Source organism: Solea senegalensis, linkage group LG4, assembly GCF_019176455.1.
Source record: "Solea senegalensis isolate Sse05_10M linkage group LG4, IFAPA_SoseM_1, whole genome shotgun sequence".
In the NCBI taxonomy this organism is placed as follows: Eukaryota; Metazoa; Chordata; class Actinopteri; order Pleuronectiformes; family Soleidae; genus Solea; species Solea senegalensis.
The window spans coordinates 2,643,589-2,664,345 of record NC_058024.1 but is presented as its reverse complement, the minus strand read 5'-3'; the positions used below and the strand labels follow the sequence as shown (position 1 = coordinate 2,664,345).

The window sequence follows — 20,757 nt, the reverse complement described above, 5'->3', positions numbered from 1 at the left end:
TGATTAAATACACCAACCTTGCCCTTAACCCCCGCCACTCACCAACCACTCTTTTTAATGTGCTTTTCTCATTATGAATCATTTGAATCATTTAACGAGCCTCGTGAGACAAATGCATGTTTGCACAGGTTTATGTTTTTTTTCTCTTAAGTGTTAAGTGCTAAATCTCGTTTTTCCCCTCTGTTCGCGTTTTGCAGACACGTCAGCGTCCTCAAGAACCTTCAGGAGGTAAGGAAACCATCGGCGCCACACCATGACACTTCAGCTGCGTCAATGCCTGTGGTTAAAGGGATAGTTCATGATATTTGGAGCGGGTTGTGGTGCACTTTGCAAAGGTTCAATCAATTTGTACCCTTTTAACATTGCTGGCAAGCTATAAAGTCACAGAAGTTCAATCGTAGTGCAGTGGCTACCATTGCTGCCTCACAGCAGTGTTCTCCTTGGGTTCAACCTTGGGTTCCCTCAAAAACATGGTGAATTGGACACTGTAAATTGACCGTAGCTGTGAATGTTGTTGACCCTGCGATGGCCTGGTGACCTTTCACCCTTTGTCAGCTGGGATTGGCTCCAGCTTGCCACGACCCTCATGTGGAGAATACATTTGTAGAAATCTGACAAACAGTTTAAATATTCAAAATATGACTTTTTAATATGGCTAAAATGTCATTTTTGTTGCTGACCCAATCCACTGAAGTCCACTGCACAATATCCGTGCCTGCTCTCTAAATCAGTGACTCTCAAAGACTGGGTCGGGACCCACAGATTGGTCGTGAGCGATGTTTTTGGGGTCCGCAACCAAATTTGCTAAATTTTCCCAACCTATTTGTTAAGATAAACTTGTATATGTTTAAATAGCATCCACAAAATTAAGTCTACCATCTCACGTATATGATAATAGATGTTACAGATATAGCAGTAAATTAGCCATATGCTAATGCACATGTTTGGCATATTGTGATATGGATCTTAATAGTTTGCCATCTTTAAAAAGCGTGTTTTTCATATAGAAAGTTTGGGAAACACTGCTCTAAATCTCTAGTACAGTAACTGCATGTGGACATGTAACTCATGTACATCCCCACGTCAGATATTTAGACCTGCCCCCTTTAAAAACCCCTCCTGATAACATTGTGCTGTGTGTGTGTGTGTCTGCTCTCCAGTCTCTGTCTCCTCCTCTGCTGTAAAGACTCAGGTTTATCAGTGTTGTTGCAGTGAATTCTACTTCCCGGGCTTTGCCAGAGTTGACGTGTGTTGTAGTGCGGTCCGTCGTAATGTGGCACAGCTCGCGTACCGACGCTTACTTTATATCCTCATTGTACACAATGAACACCTGGCAATGTGCAAACCTGCAAAGGTCATTAAAGGGCTCTTTAAATCCATAGAAATGTATGTCGGCCAACAGAAAAGATGATTTGTACCAGTTTAATGCATTTAAAGTACATGTAACCAAGGTTAGTGTCAAACTAATGGTGTCTTATTAAAATCCATTTCTTACTTCTAAAGAAGAAGAAAAATGTAAGACTTGTGCAGGTTTTCAGATCAACAGGAATCTTATAAGGAGTTGGCTGAAACAGAAACAAGACCTTGAAGCTCTGGTTATTTGCTCAAAGATGAACAAAGCTCTTTAGAGATGCAGCAGTCTGGATTATTTTATGTACTAAAGCAAGAAAGAAGAATTATTCCATTTCTCATTCTCAAAGCTGTACATTTTATATTTGACGGGTCTATAATAATGGTGTAATAATAACGATCGCGGGATAGAAGCAGAATGTGATGCTTCTTGAAAGCATTTTTCCTCAAATTATAGTGCAAACAGAGATTCAGGTCCAGTCAGGGAAAGAAAAAAGCTCTGTTCTCCTAATTAAGTCAGTGACAAATAAAAAAAAAATACAGTAAAAAGTGCATAGTGCTGGTTAAAATATACATTATTTCTCAAATATAAATGATGAAAACACACTGATGTTAGCGTTTCAGCAAAAATATGGTTGCAAAACATGTTAAAAACATGCCTTTTCTGCTCAATTCAATCCATATCACGTCAGCAAAATGATACATGGTTCAATTCATTCTCAAACCTTTGAGACAAAACATGAATTATTATAATTATTAGCAGCTTTGAGAGGTCATCAAGACTGGAAAAGTTCTATATATATATATGGAGCGTTTTAAAGGTGGTAAACCAACTGTGGTCATCTATTCCCTCGGCTTTTCCCGCTCATTGCGTGTCCAAACTCGTCCTCTCGGAGCAACACACGCACACACACACACACACACACACACATACGTGGAAAACACTTCTGACAATAATTTAATTTTGATGGAAAGGAAGAGAGATTTCTTAGAGGAAGAAAGAGACGGGCGAGGTGTCATCACGGTGATGGTCTCCAGTCGAAAATCTGACAGCTGGAGTCGCAGCATCCAGAGAAGCCCATCACTCAGCGCGCGCCTTATAACCTTGGATAAGGTCACAGGCTGAATTCCTTATATGACGTGACGAGCGCCTGCTGTGAGTAAAGAAAGAAACACCCCGCGTAACATGCCATTTAACAGCGACTATCATGCAAATATGATACACGAGACTCTAATAACCATAAATCTCCCGTATCGTCATGATACTGAATTACACCAATTACTCCACCGTGAGTCTAAATATAGTCAGGATCGTACGCGACAAGCTGAGAAGGACATTATGGAATTCATCCGTGAGCGTAACACGAATTCATTTAGTACTTTGTTTGGTTTGTGCTCCTCTTCGTTGTTACCGCCTAACTGAATCTTTCTGCCACCTCTCAAAGGTGTCACTGAAGGCTCCTTTTTTTAATCAGGCTGTTGCATAATGCATGAGCACAATGCTGAAGAAAACAGTGTGAAGCTGTGTGTGAAAAAAGAAAAAGACAGAAGTACCAGCGGCTGTTTCGTGTCGACAGAATCCTTGACGAAATATCACGCTTTGTTGAACCGATGTTTTGTTTTTTAATCTTTTGTCCGGTGTCATGGTTTGGAACCTTTTAAGTCTTTTAAGAGCAGAAATGCAACACAGTCTTCAAGACAATTAGAGATGTAAGTAAACTCAGAGAGCGCAGACCTCCACCAAGGCTGAAACACTTTGTCACCTGCGTTTTACAAACTGGAATTGTTTACATTTTGATCTTGTATCCAGAAGATCGAACATAAGTGACTACTCTTCACGGTTTGCTATCATTGCTGCACGAAACTGCCCCAACTTGGTTTTATACGCGACACAAACACACAAATAAACAAACCAGTGACTTGTAAAGCAGTAGTTTTGGGTGTAACTGAATCATTAGAATCAGTTCACGTAAAAGATTTGCTCACAGAATCGTTCAGTACTTCCTGCACGACTGCAACGGGTCGTGATTCGGCTCACGATCGCCGGCTTTCAGCAGCACTGTCACTAAATGCACCGCAAAGCAAACTGTCAAAGGCGTGGCGGACATACGGAAATATTAAAAATGCGGTTCCACACCAATAAGTAATATTCTATAACGCAATAAAATAACTTTTCAATGGTCACTAGTGGCGTGTTTCACAGGAAGAGACACAGGAAGAGACGTCCGACAGACATCAAGCCGAACAATGCCGAACCGTATATCAGTTAAAAAAACGTAACAATCCTAAAAAACGTGGGATAATCTCCAACAATTACCAGGGAAATGTCTAAAATCTCAGTATTTAACAGAGGAGCCTGGTGTGTTGAGCGACAGCACTGCTGATCGCGAGCGAGTCTGTGCTCCGGTCATGGAGGAAGTACTGAACAAATAGTTTTAGTTCAGTGATTCTAATGATTCAGTTACACTGAAAACAGCTGCTTTACAAGTCACTAGTCACTCGTTTGTGTGCCGTGACTTCATTGTTCAGTGATGACTCCGCCCACATAGAGTAGGTACTATTTCTGTAGTGGAAAACCAGCCTAAACGTGCCGTGCCGAGTCAAGGCGAGGTGAGCTGGGACCAGAGTGGAAAAGGGCCATAGGTTTGTTGATGCCTGCAACTTGGTATTCGTCATGGTATGTAGGGGAGCGATAGAGATAACGTTTGTGACGGACGTACGTATCGTGTACGAAAATGGAGAATACATGGGCCTGGATGGTAACAGCTAGAAGCAGGTAAAGATCTGCACAGATCCAGAAAGTTCTTCTGTATTTCAAAAAGCTGAATCAAAATGTGAAAAATCCAGGTGCTCTTTGAGTGCTCTTTAAGTTTGCCAACCATTTTCTATTCTTTCAGCGATCTGTTGAGGTGTTAGTTACAGATTGGTGCAAACGCATAATTAGCATGAAACAGTAATTCAGCTGGGAAACACACAGTTTGCATGGGGTAGCGTTAAGTGAGAGCCACGCATGAGCTATTGTTCCATTGTTTGATAAGGAATAACAAGAATTTCCAGACCCTGTCTCCACATAGGAAGGGGCTCCTCTTCTCAATGACTCTCTCCACAGCAGCTTCTGCGTGTAATATGAAAGTCTTGTTTGTGACCCCCCGTGACCTCAGAACACGTCCTCTGTGTTGACTTACAACCGAGCGTGATTCTCTGCTCGGACAACTGCTTATAGAGCTGCTTTTTGACCCGATTTACGTGAGGAAACTGAGGACAAGCATCCGAGTGTTTGTGTTCTTTATGTGTGTGTGTGTGTGTGTGTAACCTGGGAGACAGAGTCAACCAGAGGAAGACGTGATGAATGTTAACCCATACATGATGAATGGCGTGATCCGAAGCACCACATTATCTCTCATACATCTGGGACGTCTCTGTTGTTTGTTTTATGTCCGTGCTTTGCTCAGGACAGGAGTAAACAGGCTCCAGACACATCAGGGCTTTATATTTATGACGCTAGTTTCTTTAGCCACAGGAAAAAAATATCTGTCAACTCTTTCCTTTCCTTTCATTTATTGTCAGGGATTTGGGGTTTTCATTTGCTGAAGAGATAAACAACAATTTCATTTGTCCACTCGTCTGTAAAACTACATCGCAGGAGAGTGTTATGAGCTATTTCTCCAAAATAGCATTGATTAGCATGTTTTAGATGTTAGCATGTTGAGGTAGGGGGTTAGGTCAAGGTGTAAAAATGGGTAACACTTAACTCATACTCAAAATAATTGAATCAATATAACTTAAAGTTAGCATTATAAAGCTAACATTTGCATGTTTTAGATGTTAGACACCCCTCAGTCATAGTGTTGCGAGATATTTCCCAAAATAACTGAATCCAAACAACCTACTGTTACTAACATTGGTTAGCATGATGTAGATGTTAGCATGTTGAGGGTGAGGTCAAATTGAAAAATAAAATTTCAGGGTCACAGCTGAAATTGAGTGTTATATTTCTGCTACTTACTGACTCTAAGGAAGCTAATGTTACCATAATAAAGCTAGCATGGCTCCGCATGTTGTGTAGCTATGCTAACCTCAACTAAACTTGTTTCCATTCTGTTGTGATATGAGCTCAGGAATTATTTTATTATGTTTTTAAGAACAGTGAGTTGAATCTCACGTCTGCTTACGAAATGGATGTAGCCTTGAAAGTTTAGATTCTTTCTGCTTCAGTTGTTTCAGTAAATTTACTGCTGATGACAAACAACAATGGTTAAAGGTAAATACGGCCTTTTATTTTATTTCGCCAAAGACGAGATGAAAATTTAATGTTAATGCATCGTTTCCTTGTTAATGTATGTTTTCCTAGCCTTCCTTCTCAGTTCAGTTTCACATCAGTTAATGTGGATAATCACCTCTGATGCTCTCTGTTTTGAGACCATCCAGACTGAAACGCAGCCCTGTCGTTTTCAAACAAAAATGGCACCAGCAGAGATTTAAAATGTCTCCGTTTCTGCAGCTCTAAAACAGCCACAGCGGAATTTATGGGGTTTTAAATGAAAAGAGAGAGTAGTATGGATATAGTCTGACAAATGGGTTTGAACAAAACGCTCCTCTTTTTTTTTACCCCCCCCACTCCCATGCGTCATAACTCCTCATATTAGTTCTCTCAGTCAGTGACACTGCAGCCATTATGGCCTGTTGCTCATGTTTTATGTGTCGCTGAGTGGACTTTAGTGGACTCACACTCGCACTGCAGCGGTCAATTCTCAGTTCCTTGTCTGAAAACTGATGATGAAGTGGACGCTATGCACAAAACAGCAGTGTGTCATTGAGCACCAAGGTCATTATGCAACAGCACCTGGTGTGTAACTCTTGTGCAAGCAGCGCCGCCTTTCCTGAATGCCTGGACAGAGCCCAACGCACTGAGGTGATATGAAGGGAGGGTGGCAGGAAGGATGTTTAGGAGGATCTGACCTTCCTTCCTTCCTTCCTTCCTTCAATTCCCCGTTCATTCCTCGTGCGTCTATGCCTCGCTCTCCACAACCATTTCCTGCATTCCTCTTTCTTGTTCTTCTGCCCGAACGACTTGATCATGTGAATAAAGATGTTTTCGTGTTTTCCCCGTCGCGTGCAGGACTTTAGGTCAGCGGTGGCTGAGGCGGTGGGTGAGGACGGGGAGCCAGTGGTGGAGGAGCAGAGGCTGGCGGAGATACTGGGCGTGCTCCCACAGGTCTACACCCTCCACAGCAGCATCCTCACCGAGCTGGAGGAACGCATCAGTCAGTGGTGAGAGAACAGCACGGGCACCATGCATCATCCCCACGATGATTTTTTAATTGTTTTGTCAAAATGTGTATTTTTCATGATATGAATGTTAAATCAAAGTTGTGATGGAAGGATCGTCCAATACTATTCTGAAATAATGTCCATCCACACAAAATGCTTTAGTTTGTTTTACGAAAATAGGATTTCAGTGCTCCTAAAACACTGTTGAACTACTATAAATATACGACAATACGATGAAAACTTAAGTGGATTCTCCTGAACTAATTCCCGTGTAATGTCTATATTATATACTATAGGTAATGGTACCAGCAGAATTTTCTCTTAACTACCAAGTACTTATTTTACACAAGTGTGTTTGGAGTGGTCTTCACAGCCTAAACTACATGTTGTTGTTACACAGAGAGCAAAGCACTTAAAGAAGGTTACTGTTAGGTGCCGGTTCCAAATTCAAGGTAATGAACTTACAGGTTCAGAAAGAAAAGACAGCCCCTAGCTTCAAAATCAAGACAGTGTTCTTTCCAAATTCTCGATTTGCTGGCATTTGCAGAAAACTATTTAAACGTTTCAGAAAAGTATAACCCTCTCCATTAAAGCTAAATAAACTTAGCATAAGAGCAAGAGTAATAATACATACTATACAGTATATCGGAGTGGTTAATTCATGTTTTGATCTATATCTCGGCCCAAAAATCAATAAATCTGTTTCAGTGTCTGGGAACTATTTCTTTTTTATACTATTTCTTTTATGTGGTTGTGGAATTGTGCGACAATAGTAATGGTAACCCACTACTTGCCCAGCTTACAATCAACGTGTTAATGGAAGGGTTTTAAACACAGTCCTGGTCAGGTCAGGCTGAGGAAAAACGTGGTGACTTAGAAACAGAGGAAATTACCCTGGAGCGTCTTTAACCCGGATTACTGTGATCGTCACAGACTCACTTCATTTAACGGTGTGAAAGTATTGAACCTCTTCAATCACTGTGTGTTGCTTTTGATTTCTCTCTCTGTGAAGGGAGGAGAGCCAAAGGGTGGTGGGCGTGATTCTGTCTCGCGAAGACGACTTCCGCGTGTTTGACACCTACATCTCCGAGTACGATCGCAGCATGTCCTTACTGGAGGAGAGTCGCAGGAGCAACCCAGCCTTCGCAAGCATCGTCAAGAAATTTGAGGTAACCTAGAATCGGTCATGGGTCACGCAGTTGGTGTAGTGGTTAGCATTTAACCTGGTTGGAACGAGGGTCTTCCTTTGCCCTTTCGATGTACATTTTGTCCTGCTGTTCAAGAACATGCAGATTTGGGGATTAAGTGTGAGGGTGGAAGGTTTGCTTGTCTCTATTTTGGCCCTCTGTGGACGTGTCCTTGTGCCCTACGTCAGCTGGGATTGGCACGAGAGCCCACCGTGACCCTCATGTGGAGGATAAAGCGGTAAAAGATGGATGGATAGAATCAGACCTGGTATTGTTCTCGCTAAGTACATCAATCCATCAGTCACAGAAACCACATTAGGACGTGGTTTGAGGACGTAAGTGGTCACATTCCAGACCACCATCACTATATCATTTACTTTTGTCAAATGGTTAAAACCTGTTTTATGTTAGAGCAGCGTGAGTAGAGCTTTGATTTGGCCAATAATCCTACAGTCAAATCATAAAGTATGTACTCAGGAAACGATCCACACAGAAAACACGAAAACAATCTTTGGATATTTCTTTTTTTATTTGGAAAAAGTATGTGTTCATCCACGCAAAATTTACAGATGAGTCGATACGATACTCAGTATCAGTCCGATATTAGTCAAAAATCACTGGATCAGATATCGGACAGATAAAAATCTAAAATTCGATACGATCTAAAACATTCTATATATATATATATATACATATATATGTATATATATATATATATATATATATATATATATATATATATATATCGCTTGCTACACAGTTGGAGAATTATGTGTGTTGAAAATGGTCTAAAATGACATATATCGGTATCAGTGGATACTCGAGTTTGTGATAACAGTATTGGAGACAAAAAGGTGGTACAGTCCCTACAGGAAAACCCCCAAATGATGATGAAGATAAAAGTTATCGTAAAGAAGGGATGGGACGATGCCACTTTTTTGTGCAACCATAATGATACCGATATCAGCCCGATACATCAGTACCTTTTAGGAACGTATGAAGCTGCTAACAACACATTTGTGCTGTGTAATACATATTGTTCTCCCCAAAAAACAGCCCCAAACATGACTCAGCTAAAATGCTTCTGCTGAATTTTATTTACATTATTTATCGGTCCGATATCCACTCCAGGCATTTTTCATGTTTCAATTTTTGTTTTCTTTGAAATAAATAAATTTCAGGGCTCTCAAAAACTCCACATTGTTGTGGATAAAACGTCTTCATGAAAAAAAACTGGCGGTCTAACCCAAAGATCCTCCTCAAACAGCAATGACTGCGGTGTTTTGATAAGTGACGTATTTAAATCTCAGGTTCGGTTTCCATGTTTATGGAGGGAAAGTGAAGCCTCGCGGGTGTTTTCACGGAGCAGAGATAGACTACTGGTATTTCCCCCTCTCACTTCAGCTCTCTGCGTACATTTTTGTCACCCAGCTTCCTCGGAGGAGACGGTAGCCTTTCTCCATCCCGCTCCTCTCCGTGGGACTGACCTTTCCACTGTCATGCTCACATATTTTATACCTAATTTACACAGAAAATACTCGGGTACTTTGTGGAGCTGGAATCTCTTCATCCCCGACGCACCCGGGAGAGCGGGGCAGTGGGACGTTAGTGAAGGCGTCACATTTCAGTGACAGCTCTGTCTAATGTCAACGCGGCGGTCCATGAATAGTGTGTCTTTATCTTCGCCTGAGTATAAATGACAATTGTGAAATGACAGATAGGATGTTGCTGCGATGGATTCCACAGATACTGTACACAAGAATAGATTTCTCATTTCCATGCAGCGTTGATTCACAGCTCAGAGGATTAAACCTGCTGTGCAGCAGCACACGAGACACTGTGAATAAAACAATCACGACACTGTTTGCTTTTAAAATGGATAGCTTAGGTTTGTCGCAGGTGCTGACACACAAGTTACCACAGATGTTTCTCACAATTTAAACTGACTTTAATGAAACTGGAGAATGAATTTTGTGCCACTTTTATAAACCGTTAACACTCTGTGATTTTGCGTCACAGCACACAGGAGTTGTTGACCCACTGCTGCCACCATCAGGATGTCCAAATGTTATTTTTACGACTTTAGTGGTTGAAATCCTTTCTTTGGGTTCAACCGAGTGACACACACTTACCAAACAAGGCAGCAAAAAATGACGATTTTCCCCATGGGCTTTGGTACAGGAGAGGGAACGTTTTAGAAAGTTCTGTTTCCAGCCAAAAAAAAGGCAGCGTATTAGCAAGCGATAGGTATCGTAGACTTAAGTAGGTGTAGATATTATATGGGGAATTTTTAAATAAAGGGCCCCACTCTACCTCTCAGTTTCCGCATTACTAGCTCCATGCTGCTCTCCGATTGGCTGCGACTTCTATTTTGATAAGAGAAGCAAACGGACAAGGCACCAACTGTCTGCACTCATGAATATTCAGCAGCAGCTGCCCCTTCCACACGGTGCCACGCGTTAGTGGAACTCATGTAAATAAAAAACAGGGTGAAGGTGAGTGATGAAGTATCGTACTCGGTGTACGTCGATAACCTTGATCAAAGTCAATAATGTCAGTCGCTCCTCTCACTTCATAAACCTGTAATTGCTACCTGCAGTCGCTATTAATGGGCTGATTCGCAGCAGGCAGATAAAAGCAATGGGAGGATGTCGTCGCCTTCTCCAAGAACCAAAGTCAATTTTAATCGGGTTTGGTCGAGAAATAGCCTTTGATTTTTCTTCTGTCGTCCGCGCGTACAGGCTGTGATTCAGACTTACACCTCGAAAACGAACACCCCAACACCCGGAGGCTTTTTTCACTTTATTTTCACTAAACCTTTCACTGCATAAGCACACACTGCATACTGTATTTACATTTCCCATATTGCTTATAAGCCTGAAACCTCTGTGTGTGTGTGTGATGGATGTTGTGCTCCATGAGATCACTGCCTTGGGACTTGTGTGTGTGTGTGTGTGTTACAGGTATTACTAATGTTGTGGGGACCTAAATCTTAAATTCCTATACTGTAAAGGTGAAGACATGTTGTGTGGTTACTTTAAAAGGCTTTTTCAGGGTTAAGACCTGGTTTTAGTTTTAGAATTAGGTTCATGTTAGGGTTAGATTCAGACAGAGGTCGTTGGCGTGTTTCCACCGGCTCCATTTGACTCACCTCGGCACGGCACAGTTAAGTTGTGTTTCCACTACCATAGTACCTGCTCTGGCGAGGTTCCAAGCGAGCTGAGGCGATACCATGCATTTGGAAGCCCCCAAAGCAGAGAAAAAAAACAAATACAGTTGCGAGAGTTTAAAGGCGAGCAGAGGTCGCAGGCTGCCTCCCAGAAGACAAGACACAAAGAATACAAAGGCTAAAGGGTGTAACAAAAAACAAACCCCAAAAGGAAACAATTACAAAAAGAAAAACTCAAAGTAGACGAGCAAATACTTGCGTCAGAGATGTGGCACTTCCGAACCAGAAGACAGAATTATCTGGCAGAGCGGTCGAGTGATGACCAAGCTTTTTATACGGCGGTTGATGAGTAATGGGAGCCAAATGTGCCTCGTCAGCTGCCACAGCCACAGTCTGTCACACCCCCCTGCAGAAAGGAAACAGGGAGAACAAAGAGAAAGAACAAACCCACAAAAGAAACACAATCCTCACGTGTGTGCCACCGTGAAAGCGCGTCACAGTCGTGTTTATACATCTTCGCTTGTATTTCCTGACGTCGTGTGAGGCATGTTGCACCTTTAAGACTTGGACCCTCACCTTTCCCCCCCCCTGCTCCTCCGCCGTGATTGCCACGAGCCCGGAGTCCAGAAGTGGCGGTAATTTCATTGTGGATGTGGTGATGACAGTGATGAAGTATCTGCAGATCCTGATCCGATCAGAGCCCAGACCCTTACAGGATTAAAGCCTCCGCATGCTTGTTTACGACACCATCTGTAAACACTGGCCACAGCGCCGCGCACGCATGTGTGTGTGTGTGTCAGATGGTTTTTGTGCAGGGTCATGTCCGCACACGCCACGTGAGGATCTGAAGAAGCTCTTTATCTCAGGTTTATATTCATGTCGTGGCCTGAGTTTGTGCGTCGTTCTCTCGTGGAGGAAACGCCGGAGGAGGGAGGGAGGTTTGGTGCAGCAGGTGGACAAAGATAGAGGGAGAGAGCGATGGAGTGAATCCCTTGTAAAGGCAGCTGGGCAATGAGGCAGACAGAAGCTAATTAGAGAAGCAGCCTCCTTTACAACTCCCCAATTAGATCAGTTGTGTGTGCGTTCAGGCTGCAAATCAGCTGGCCATGACGGAGCCTGAAAGGTGTGTTTATTTGTCCATGCATGTGTGTGTGTGTCTGTTTGTCTTCCATCTCCTCCTCCTCCTCAGTTTGGCTCACTCACCCAAACAAACCACATGCTAATTACTCGCTCTAAAAAAAAAAAAAGAGAGAAGAAGAAACAACACTTCCTGCGAGCAAGTGTCAATTGGATGACAATTTACAAGCGACACTTGAGGAGAGCGGATGTTCTGAGCACAATAATACAGAGGAGCTGCTTATTATGGTGCTCGAGAGGAGGAACGACAGCGAGCGAGAGAGACACTCAATTAGAGGGTGTTGCTGAAGATGAGGGGGCTTGTATGAGACGTTGTCAACGCTGACTCCGCTGTGTTCGCGCTCAGCGTGCTAACAGAGTCAGGTACCAGCCGTCACTCGTCTGAAAAGTCTGATTTTAGTCAGACTAAGACAATAACTCTTAATGTCGTGCAAACACGTTAGTCCGGCTAAAATCGAGCTTGTCTTAGTCGGGCTAACATACCTGGATAATTAGTCAGACTTGGAGTAGAAGGAGGCGACGGCGGCAACCACGCGAGCCATGCTCCATGTAGTGTATCACGATTAACAGAAACACACAGAACCGCAGCGTGATCCGTCTCTGTTTTTCTGCGACGTAAACGTGAACAGGAAACTGGTTCAATGCGCACTAGCACATATAGAGAGATACAGCGCCACCTACGGAGGCGGAGTCAGACATACACGGCCAATAAATCTCTGTAAGCCAGAGCGTGGTGTTTATGACTCGCATCCCACTCTCTGTGTGTGTGTGTGTGTGTGTGTGTTGTGTAAATAGGATAAAATTCTCTTTCCCGCAGGCTGCTACTATCTATGCCTCTGTAATGAAGGGTAGGACTTCATTGGATTAGAACATACTCTGTACCGTGTGTGTGTGTGTGTGTGGCTGCTCCTCCACAGCTCAGGGCATAAATACCTGTCAGAGACAATTAGGTCCTGATTGATTTTCTCTCTCTGATTGTGCCAATTTCTGTCGCCTTTCACCTGCAAATGACTCTTCTCTGAGGAAGAACAATAGGATTTCTTTTCTGAAAAGGTGTATGAAGGTCATAGTGCCCCAACAGCACTCCCTTTGGTCCACTGTGACCTTGACTGGTAGCATGACAATGTAGAGGTCACACTGTGCCATGCACGGTTTAAGTGGGTGTGGTGTTTGGGACACAGAGGGATTATTTGATCCCTGACTGTAGAATAATGAGAATTTACTCTGGCCTCAGGTTAATCCAGGAGGAATTATTATGTGTAATAGATACACAGTTACTGAGTTTTAACAGAAAAGGTCGTTGTAAGGTGGAAGTCTAATGTGTGTTAGTTTGAGATTGTGATATTAGAAAGAAGTATACAGGTGACCATCATCCCTATAGTGCTCCTCACTTTAGAGAACCCAAAAGGTTTAAATATGTTGAGGGAATTGGAAGCAACTGTTAAGTTCAAAAGGCTTTAACGACTAGTGTTTCTTTGCTGTGGTTTACTTGCACTCATTTTCATTTCTGAATGTCTGTGCAATCAGAGAATACCATGAAGATTTAAGAAAGACAATCCATTGTTGTCGTGTGTTATCAGAAACATAAATGAATATTAGTTTGTGACTCTGGGAACATGGAAAAATGACAAATATCTAAACCATTATTGCATGTGTTTCATGTTTTCAGCCACACACAATAAAGATCCTTTCCTTTACTGGTCTTGAACTGGTCAAAATCACTGGAGTGGATATTGTATGATCCTAAAAAGGTTTTGTAACCAGGTACAAAAAGAGTGATTTGATATGTATTCACTATTAAAAATAATTGTATTGTTTTTCGTTATATAATGTCTGTCTCTGATATTGTGCGATGGACTTTTTTGTGTTTAAAAAACTTTTTATGATCATAAAAATAATAATAGTAATGAACTTGTGGTGTGTGTGTGTGTGTGTGTATGTGTGTGTGTGCAGACATGTGGCCCAAAAGAAGAAGTCCCACTGAAACACCAGCTGCTGCAGGTCATAGTCAGAGTCCTTCAGTACCGAATGCTGCTCACAGGTAACATGCTGATATATGACATATATATATACACCGTATATGTGTGTGCATACTTGTATTTATATCTTTGTCAGGTCCAGAAAACATACACACCTGTCTTTAAGGGGCTTTTTCAGGGTTAAGACCTGGTTTTAGGGTTAGGGTTAGGCACTTAGTTGTGATGGTTAAGGTAAGGGTACGGGGCTGGGGAATGAATTATGCCAATGATGTGTCCTCACTAAGATATGAAAACATGCGCTTTTATGCGCGTGTGTGTCTCTAATTCACATATTTTATGCTGATGTTGAATATTGTGGCCATCGCTTAGTTAATGAGCTGCCCTTCACACACAGTAAAAGAAATAGTCAAAGTTTTTCACATAACGTGTCAAACTTTTTATTTAAAAACCTCCATATTTGATGTATTTCCTGACTGTTTTGTCTTCTGTGTTCTTACAGATTACCTGAACAACCTCTCTCCTGACTCTAAAGAATACGAGGACACACAAGGTGAACACCCTTTTTTTTTTTTATCATTGTGTTACGTAGGCGTTTTCTCTCGGAGCGACGTTTACATTTACGTTTATTTATTAGTAGTACTGTATCAGCATTGCTGCCAGAAATAAAGCAACTCAAAGAAGAGTTACCACATTAATACTGTTTAAAAAACTCATTTAAACCTGTGTTGAAATGTCAGCTTTTGGTAAAATTTGGTAAAAAAGCCGACGACACAAACACACACTGCAGCTGCTCGACATGTTTTCAGAGTCTAGCTATTGAACCACAGCGACGGAGTGTCTTTATTGCATATAAATCTCTCCCTTTTTCCTTTTGCTGTTTGTGTTTCAGATGCCTTGGCGATGGTGTCCGGGGTGGCAGACCAGGCCAACGACAATCTGAAACAGGGGGTGAGTTTTGTCCGCGCGCACACCATGTGTTTACGTCCAGCCTGCTACGCTCCTTGTCTACTTTGGCATATTCACAGCCGAGCGCGGCCGTTGTTGAGATGGCTCTTTATAATCCGCCCTGGCAGTGAAAGAGCAAAATTCAGATGGAGATCAAGTGTGAAGGAGTTGGGAGGTTTTCGGGGGCGTATGAATCCCTCTTTTAAAAAACACAAACACGCCGGAGTGAAGGAGAGGTCTATCCCTCTTTGGCGCTGACTTGCTGATTAACACAAGGCGCAAGAAAAGATGATGTCAACACAAAGTCCCAGGTGTATCATTACAAAGGGAGCAGTGTGAGGCTGGACGTGGCTTATGCGCTCCCTCTCAGACATGAGCAGCCCACGGAGATAATTCACAAACCCTCCCCCCCGCTATCTTACTCTCTTGCCTCTCACTGTCAGGATCCCCCTGTGCCTCACTTCAGCTTTTCCTCCTCTCTTTATCACACTGTGTTTTTGTTTTTCTCTTCTATGCCTTTGCACTGACAAACACAGGCTTCCTCTATCTCTGTTTGCCCCGCCGTTCGGCTTTCAGTATCTCATCCCTTTCCGCGTTCATTCAAACAGGCACATGTTCATTCTCTGTCTCCTCTTCTGTCCGTCACTGGGTAATCTCCCTCCGTCTCTCCACTCTCCCCTCTCTCCTGCAGGAGAACCTGCTGCGTCTGGTCCACATAGAGTACAGTGTGAAAGGCAAGAGGGACCTCCTGAAGCCCGGAAGGGTGAGCACCGTCTCGATCCGTAGCTTCTCAAAATACAGCGACGCACTGTTGTGTTACCGCGTCTGAAGATGTAAGTCTCTGTGCGCCTTCACATGCTGTGAAAAAGTAATGATTTAATGTTTGTTTTGGCAGATGTTTGTCAAAGAGGGCACACTCATGAAGGTCTCGAGGAAAAGCAGGCAGCCGCGACACCTGTTTCTGGTAATGCTCCTGCTACTTCTGCACAATTCTGACTTTGTTTGAAAGGGTGATTCAATAACTTTTATACTGTCTGTGAAAAATAATGCAAAAAAGAAAACTTTTTTAACACAGAAACCCAGTGTCTTTATAGGCTGGCTTTATAGCTAGGCTGATGGGATTATCCATGTCCTTTTGCTGTGTTTCCTTTGAGTGGAACAGATTTGGTACAGTAGGGTATATATTTTTTGCACTTCCAGTAGGGATCGTACTAAAATAACTGGCCCCTACCTTTCAATTTTTTGGCGCCCTTCCCTTGGGGTACTTGAGTAAAATGGTACGATATGATCAGGGTTGAGCTAGATCAGCTGTCCCATTCGAAGTGATTAAGAAGTGTTTCTGTTGTAGAACCTAACTCTCCAAACTCCACACAGGAAGGTCAAATTCAGATTTGTAGGGAGATCCCTCTCACTGTGAGGCAACATTTCTAACCACTGTGTCACTGTGCTGCCCACCACCTGACTAATTAACGAACCTGAGAAAGCAATCAGGGAGCACAAACCTCCGCCAGAGCCAGTTATTCTCTCACAGAGTGAATACGGATCGAGATCTGGAATTTGTCCAAAATGCACACTAACATAGACCAATATGAGGATTCTTTTTCAAAGCGATATTGACATTTTTATTGCAGTCAGGAACACTCTTGTTATAATTAAAACGTTTTACGGCAACAAAATTGAAATACAGTTAGACCTGGCTGCTCCGCTCTTTAGATGCTGCAGGAAACCTCCATGCAGCAGCGAGTGGCTGTGATTAGAGTGTGACTGTGTTCGGCTGTCTGTCAACTGATTACAGCTGGGATTGAAGAAGATTTGGTCCAAATGAAACATACAATTCCATCGTTTACACGGCCTATATTTGACACGCGCAGCGTTGTGTAATTCCCCCGGAGGTGGAAGCAAAAGAAGAAGCTTCAAACTTCTGTGTCTGCTCGTCCCCTTGCTGTCCGCTATCCGTCTAATTTTTGGAATGGAAATACACGATCTTCTTCAAATAGATCATCAGATCAATACGTCCGCATGGATCAGACGCGTGTTTATTTAGCCACACCTGTTAAGAATTGAATTCAGGTGTTTCAATCAGGCTTTGTGCTCCAGGCCCCTCATCTCAATGAAGGACAAGCTTAATGCTTCTTCATCATACAAGGAAAAGTTCCTGAGAATCAATCCTTTCGTTTTTGAAATATTCTGCTGCTCCATGTGGATGAAAGCACCTGTCACGTCATCGAAGCACCGGCCTAAACAATGTTTGTACGTGATGTGCGAAAATATGAGGGAATGTTGGGTGGAGGTTGGTCTCTGAGGTAGGTGAGGTTGTGGGGAGGGGGGGGAGGTCCACGAGGCCAAGGCTGTAAGACCCCGACTAAGCGCCACACCCGTTGTAGCGAGGGCCTCCCTCTCTCCACTCTTCTCTTCTCCTCCCCTCTCAGGACTTGTTTTCCAGGGCCCCACTTCCTCACAGGATGTTTGGTGTGGGTCACTGGATGCTGGCTTCCTGTGTATTGGGAGGGGACTGACAGCAAAGTGAAGGCCAGACGCCCTGTAGAATGTGGGGAGGAGGAGGAGGAGGTGGAGGACGGGTGGGGGGACGCTACACAAACACATAACATGAAACACATAAACCCTCTCTATTGTTCCATGTGCAATCAGCGCTGTCTCATGTTGTGAATTATGCTTGGGCAGCATTTATGGTTTTGGCTAAATACAAAAATGTGAAGCTACAAATTCTCACACACACACACACACACACACACACACACAGGTGTCCTTTTAAGGACTCCCTTTAATCATCTGTTCATTTGGACAGCCCAAACAAAGCCTAACTACAATCCTGTCATCGCCCGACATTCATACTTCTCATTACCATAACTCCAAGACCGTTTGTGATGTCTATAACATTCAAAAACTACCGGAAAGCAGAGAAATACAGCTTTGTGCCCATATACTTGTCCAGTTCACTGGTGTGTCACACATTTGTGACGTGGGCTTCTCAATACCGTAATTCCTAAACCATTGAATAACTGCGAGATATCAAAAGTGAAAGTCATCTTGGAAAAAGCAGCAGGAAGAACTCACTCAGTGAACATATTTTGACAGTTCTACAACCATAAAATAAAAAAAACATATGATTAATTTACACCGAAAACAACTGCTTCACAAGTCACTAGTTTGTGTGTTTGTGTCGCGTACAAAACAACGTCACGCAATTTGGTGCAGCCGTTACTAGGAGCTATGAAGTCATGGAAAACGATGGGACCAAGAGAACCAAGTGGTGCTAGAACTGTATCATGGAAAAGCTCTAGATGAGGAGTACTGGTCCTGCGTTCTTGCCAGATAAACATGCACTGGTTGATATTTCTAAGCGTTTACAGATATAAAGCCACTGACCCCTCTTGAAGTGGTTGGCTTCAGTGTGTCAGGTGTTATTTATTGCCCTTTCCTGAACAGTGAAGATGAAAAGCCATCAAATCTCCTCGGGGGACATGTCACAAGCCTGAGCTCAAAGCAGAAAGCCTGGTACACTGAATGAGTGAGGGAAGGGATTATTATATTTAAAGGAAGGAGATGTTGAAAAGATGTGCAGAGGATAGAGAGTAGGAATGAAAGAGGCGGCTGTAGGAAGCTGGGGTTTCGAGGGTGGGAAGAAACGGCTGAAAAGGTCAAGTGTGTAAGAAGTAGTGACATCTAATGGTGGGACTGCAGATTGCAACACATTTTACAACCCTCTCCACTAGGGATGGCACAATACCACTTTTTGTGTCCAATACCGAGATCACAAACTACAGTATCTACTGATATTAGTCCAACATAGTTGTCATTTTAAGCCATTTATGAACGTATGAACCTGTAAAAAACACATTTCATTTCAAAGACTTAATTCTCCAACTGTGTAACAAATACAATAGGGCTGAACAATTTATCGAAATCGCAACGCAGCCTACTGCAATTTTCAAATTATATTTAATTATAATATTTGTTAAAGCCAAAATGTTTGTACAAAATATCATTTTAGATGAATGACTGTCTTGATTTACACACACCTTACTCTACAGACTGAAGAGAACATCTTTGTTTCTCATAGATCTGCACACATGTCTCACAGTAATCATTTTAAATGTGTTTTTCAAATGAAAATAAGAATTGGGATGTAAAAATGACCGTTCCCTCTGATATCGCAAATCAGATCCCAATCACAATTCCCATCAAAATAATCACAATTAGATATTTATTCAAAATCATTCAGCCCTAGTAACAAATATTGTTCCACCCAAAAAGAAGAAATTAACAGCCCAAACATGACTCAGCTAAAATGCTAAAAATATATCCAATCCAGTGATTTTGACCAGCACATCCACTTTCCCAGTTTCTATTTCTCCTTTGTTAGTTTTATCATTTTATTTATAAAAGTAAATTTTGATATAAAATATAAAATATACTTACGTTTTCGAAGTAAAAGTACTAAAATAGTGAGGGGCGGTTCAGTGGTAGAGTGAGTCGCCTTTCAACTGAAAGTGGGTTTAAGTGTCTTTGGGCGAGAGACACTTAGCCCCACCTTGCTCTTGACAAAGCTGTGAGACAGGGTGTGAATGGGTGTTAGCATGGACTTGCTTCCAAGTCCAGTTCGAACACTTCCACAAAACTCCAGGACACAGGTGAGACATTTACACGCAGGAGTCTTGTGAAACTGCCATAAATCACAAGTAAGACGAGTATTAGTATTAAACACTGGCAGTAAACGTGAAGCTAATTTAGCGTCCGCGATTAGCATTAGTGGCTAGCATCCGCGATTAGCATTAGTAGCTAGCGTCCGCTATTAGCACTAGCGGTTAGCGTCCGCGATTAAAACTAGCACTACACTTTCACTTTTCTCAGAGCATAACAGGTGTGAATGGGTGAATAACATAACTGTAATGTGGTGTAAAGCAGCTTTGAGTGGTCTTCGGCGCTAGAAACTGTATGTAAATACAGTAAATACCTATTTACTGTATTACTGTATTTATTGTAAATACAGAGAATTTGGCAACTCTTTTTCTGATTTTATTTGGTAGTAACGAGTCACAAAGACTGCAACTTGTACTTTTACTTGTGGAGTAAAAGTACAAGTTGCCAGTGATATAAATAACAATGTAAACTACACATACAGTACGTGAATGTTGTACTTAAGTACAGTCACAAAGTATTTGTACTTTGTTCCACTATAACACTGCATTTGGGCTGCTGTAGTCGGGTGCGTTCCGTTTAGGTCAGAAGTCCAGGGCGCTTTGTGTTGGACGTTGATTCTGTTCAGTCTTTTTGTTGTTGTATTTTTCTTTACCTTGAGTTTTTAGTTCCGTTTCTGGTTTTCCTTGTGTGTGTGTGTGTGTGTGTGTACCTGGTCCAGTTTTGCCCCACCCTAATGTGTTTCACCTGCTTCTCGTCTGTCTCACCTGTGTTTTGTGATTGTTTCTGCCTGTCCCATAGGGTATTTAGTGCTCTTCACTGTTGGTTCATTTTGATTTGGAACTGAAACCCACAACTTTTGCTCTTCCACTGATCTACTGTCACTCAATTCTTTTTAAATATATACTTTTACTCAAGTATATTTTATTTCAGAAAGGTACGTCTGATACTTAAGTACAATAAATTACTTTTACTTTAAGTCATTTTCTGTAAAGATACTTATACTTTCACTCATGTTATATTATAAAAGGTGACTTCAACGTCGACTAAAGTCATTTTC

The 20,757-nt window shown here is 42.3% G+C and overlaps 1 protein-coding gene across 2 annotated transcripts in view; it reads left to right on the top strand.

The window, feature by feature from the left end:
- Positions 1 to 20,757, top strand: part of fgd5a (FYVE, RhoGEF and PH domain containing 5a) — a 63,657-nt gene that overhangs the window by 18,390 nt on the left and 24,510 nt on the right. For both annotated transcript variants that reach the window (XM_044024260.1, XM_044024259.1), the window contains exons 5-12: positions 198 to 228; positions 6,470 to 6,621; positions 7,634 to 7,790; positions 14,068 to 14,155; positions 14,593 to 14,643; positions 14,983 to 15,041; positions 15,730 to 15,801; positions 15,934 to 16,002. In XM_044024260.1, coding sequence (XP_043880195.1) covers positions 198 to 228; positions 6,470 to 6,621; positions 7,634 to 7,790; positions 14,068 to 14,155; positions 14,593 to 14,643; positions 14,983 to 15,041; positions 15,730 to 15,801; positions 15,934 to 16,002 — 679 coding nt within the window. The remainder of the gene's footprint in view (positions 1 to 197; positions 229 to 6,469; positions 6,622 to 7,633; positions 7,791 to 14,067; positions 14,156 to 14,592; positions 14,644 to 14,982; positions 15,042 to 15,729; positions 15,802 to 15,933; positions 16,003 to 20,757) is intronic.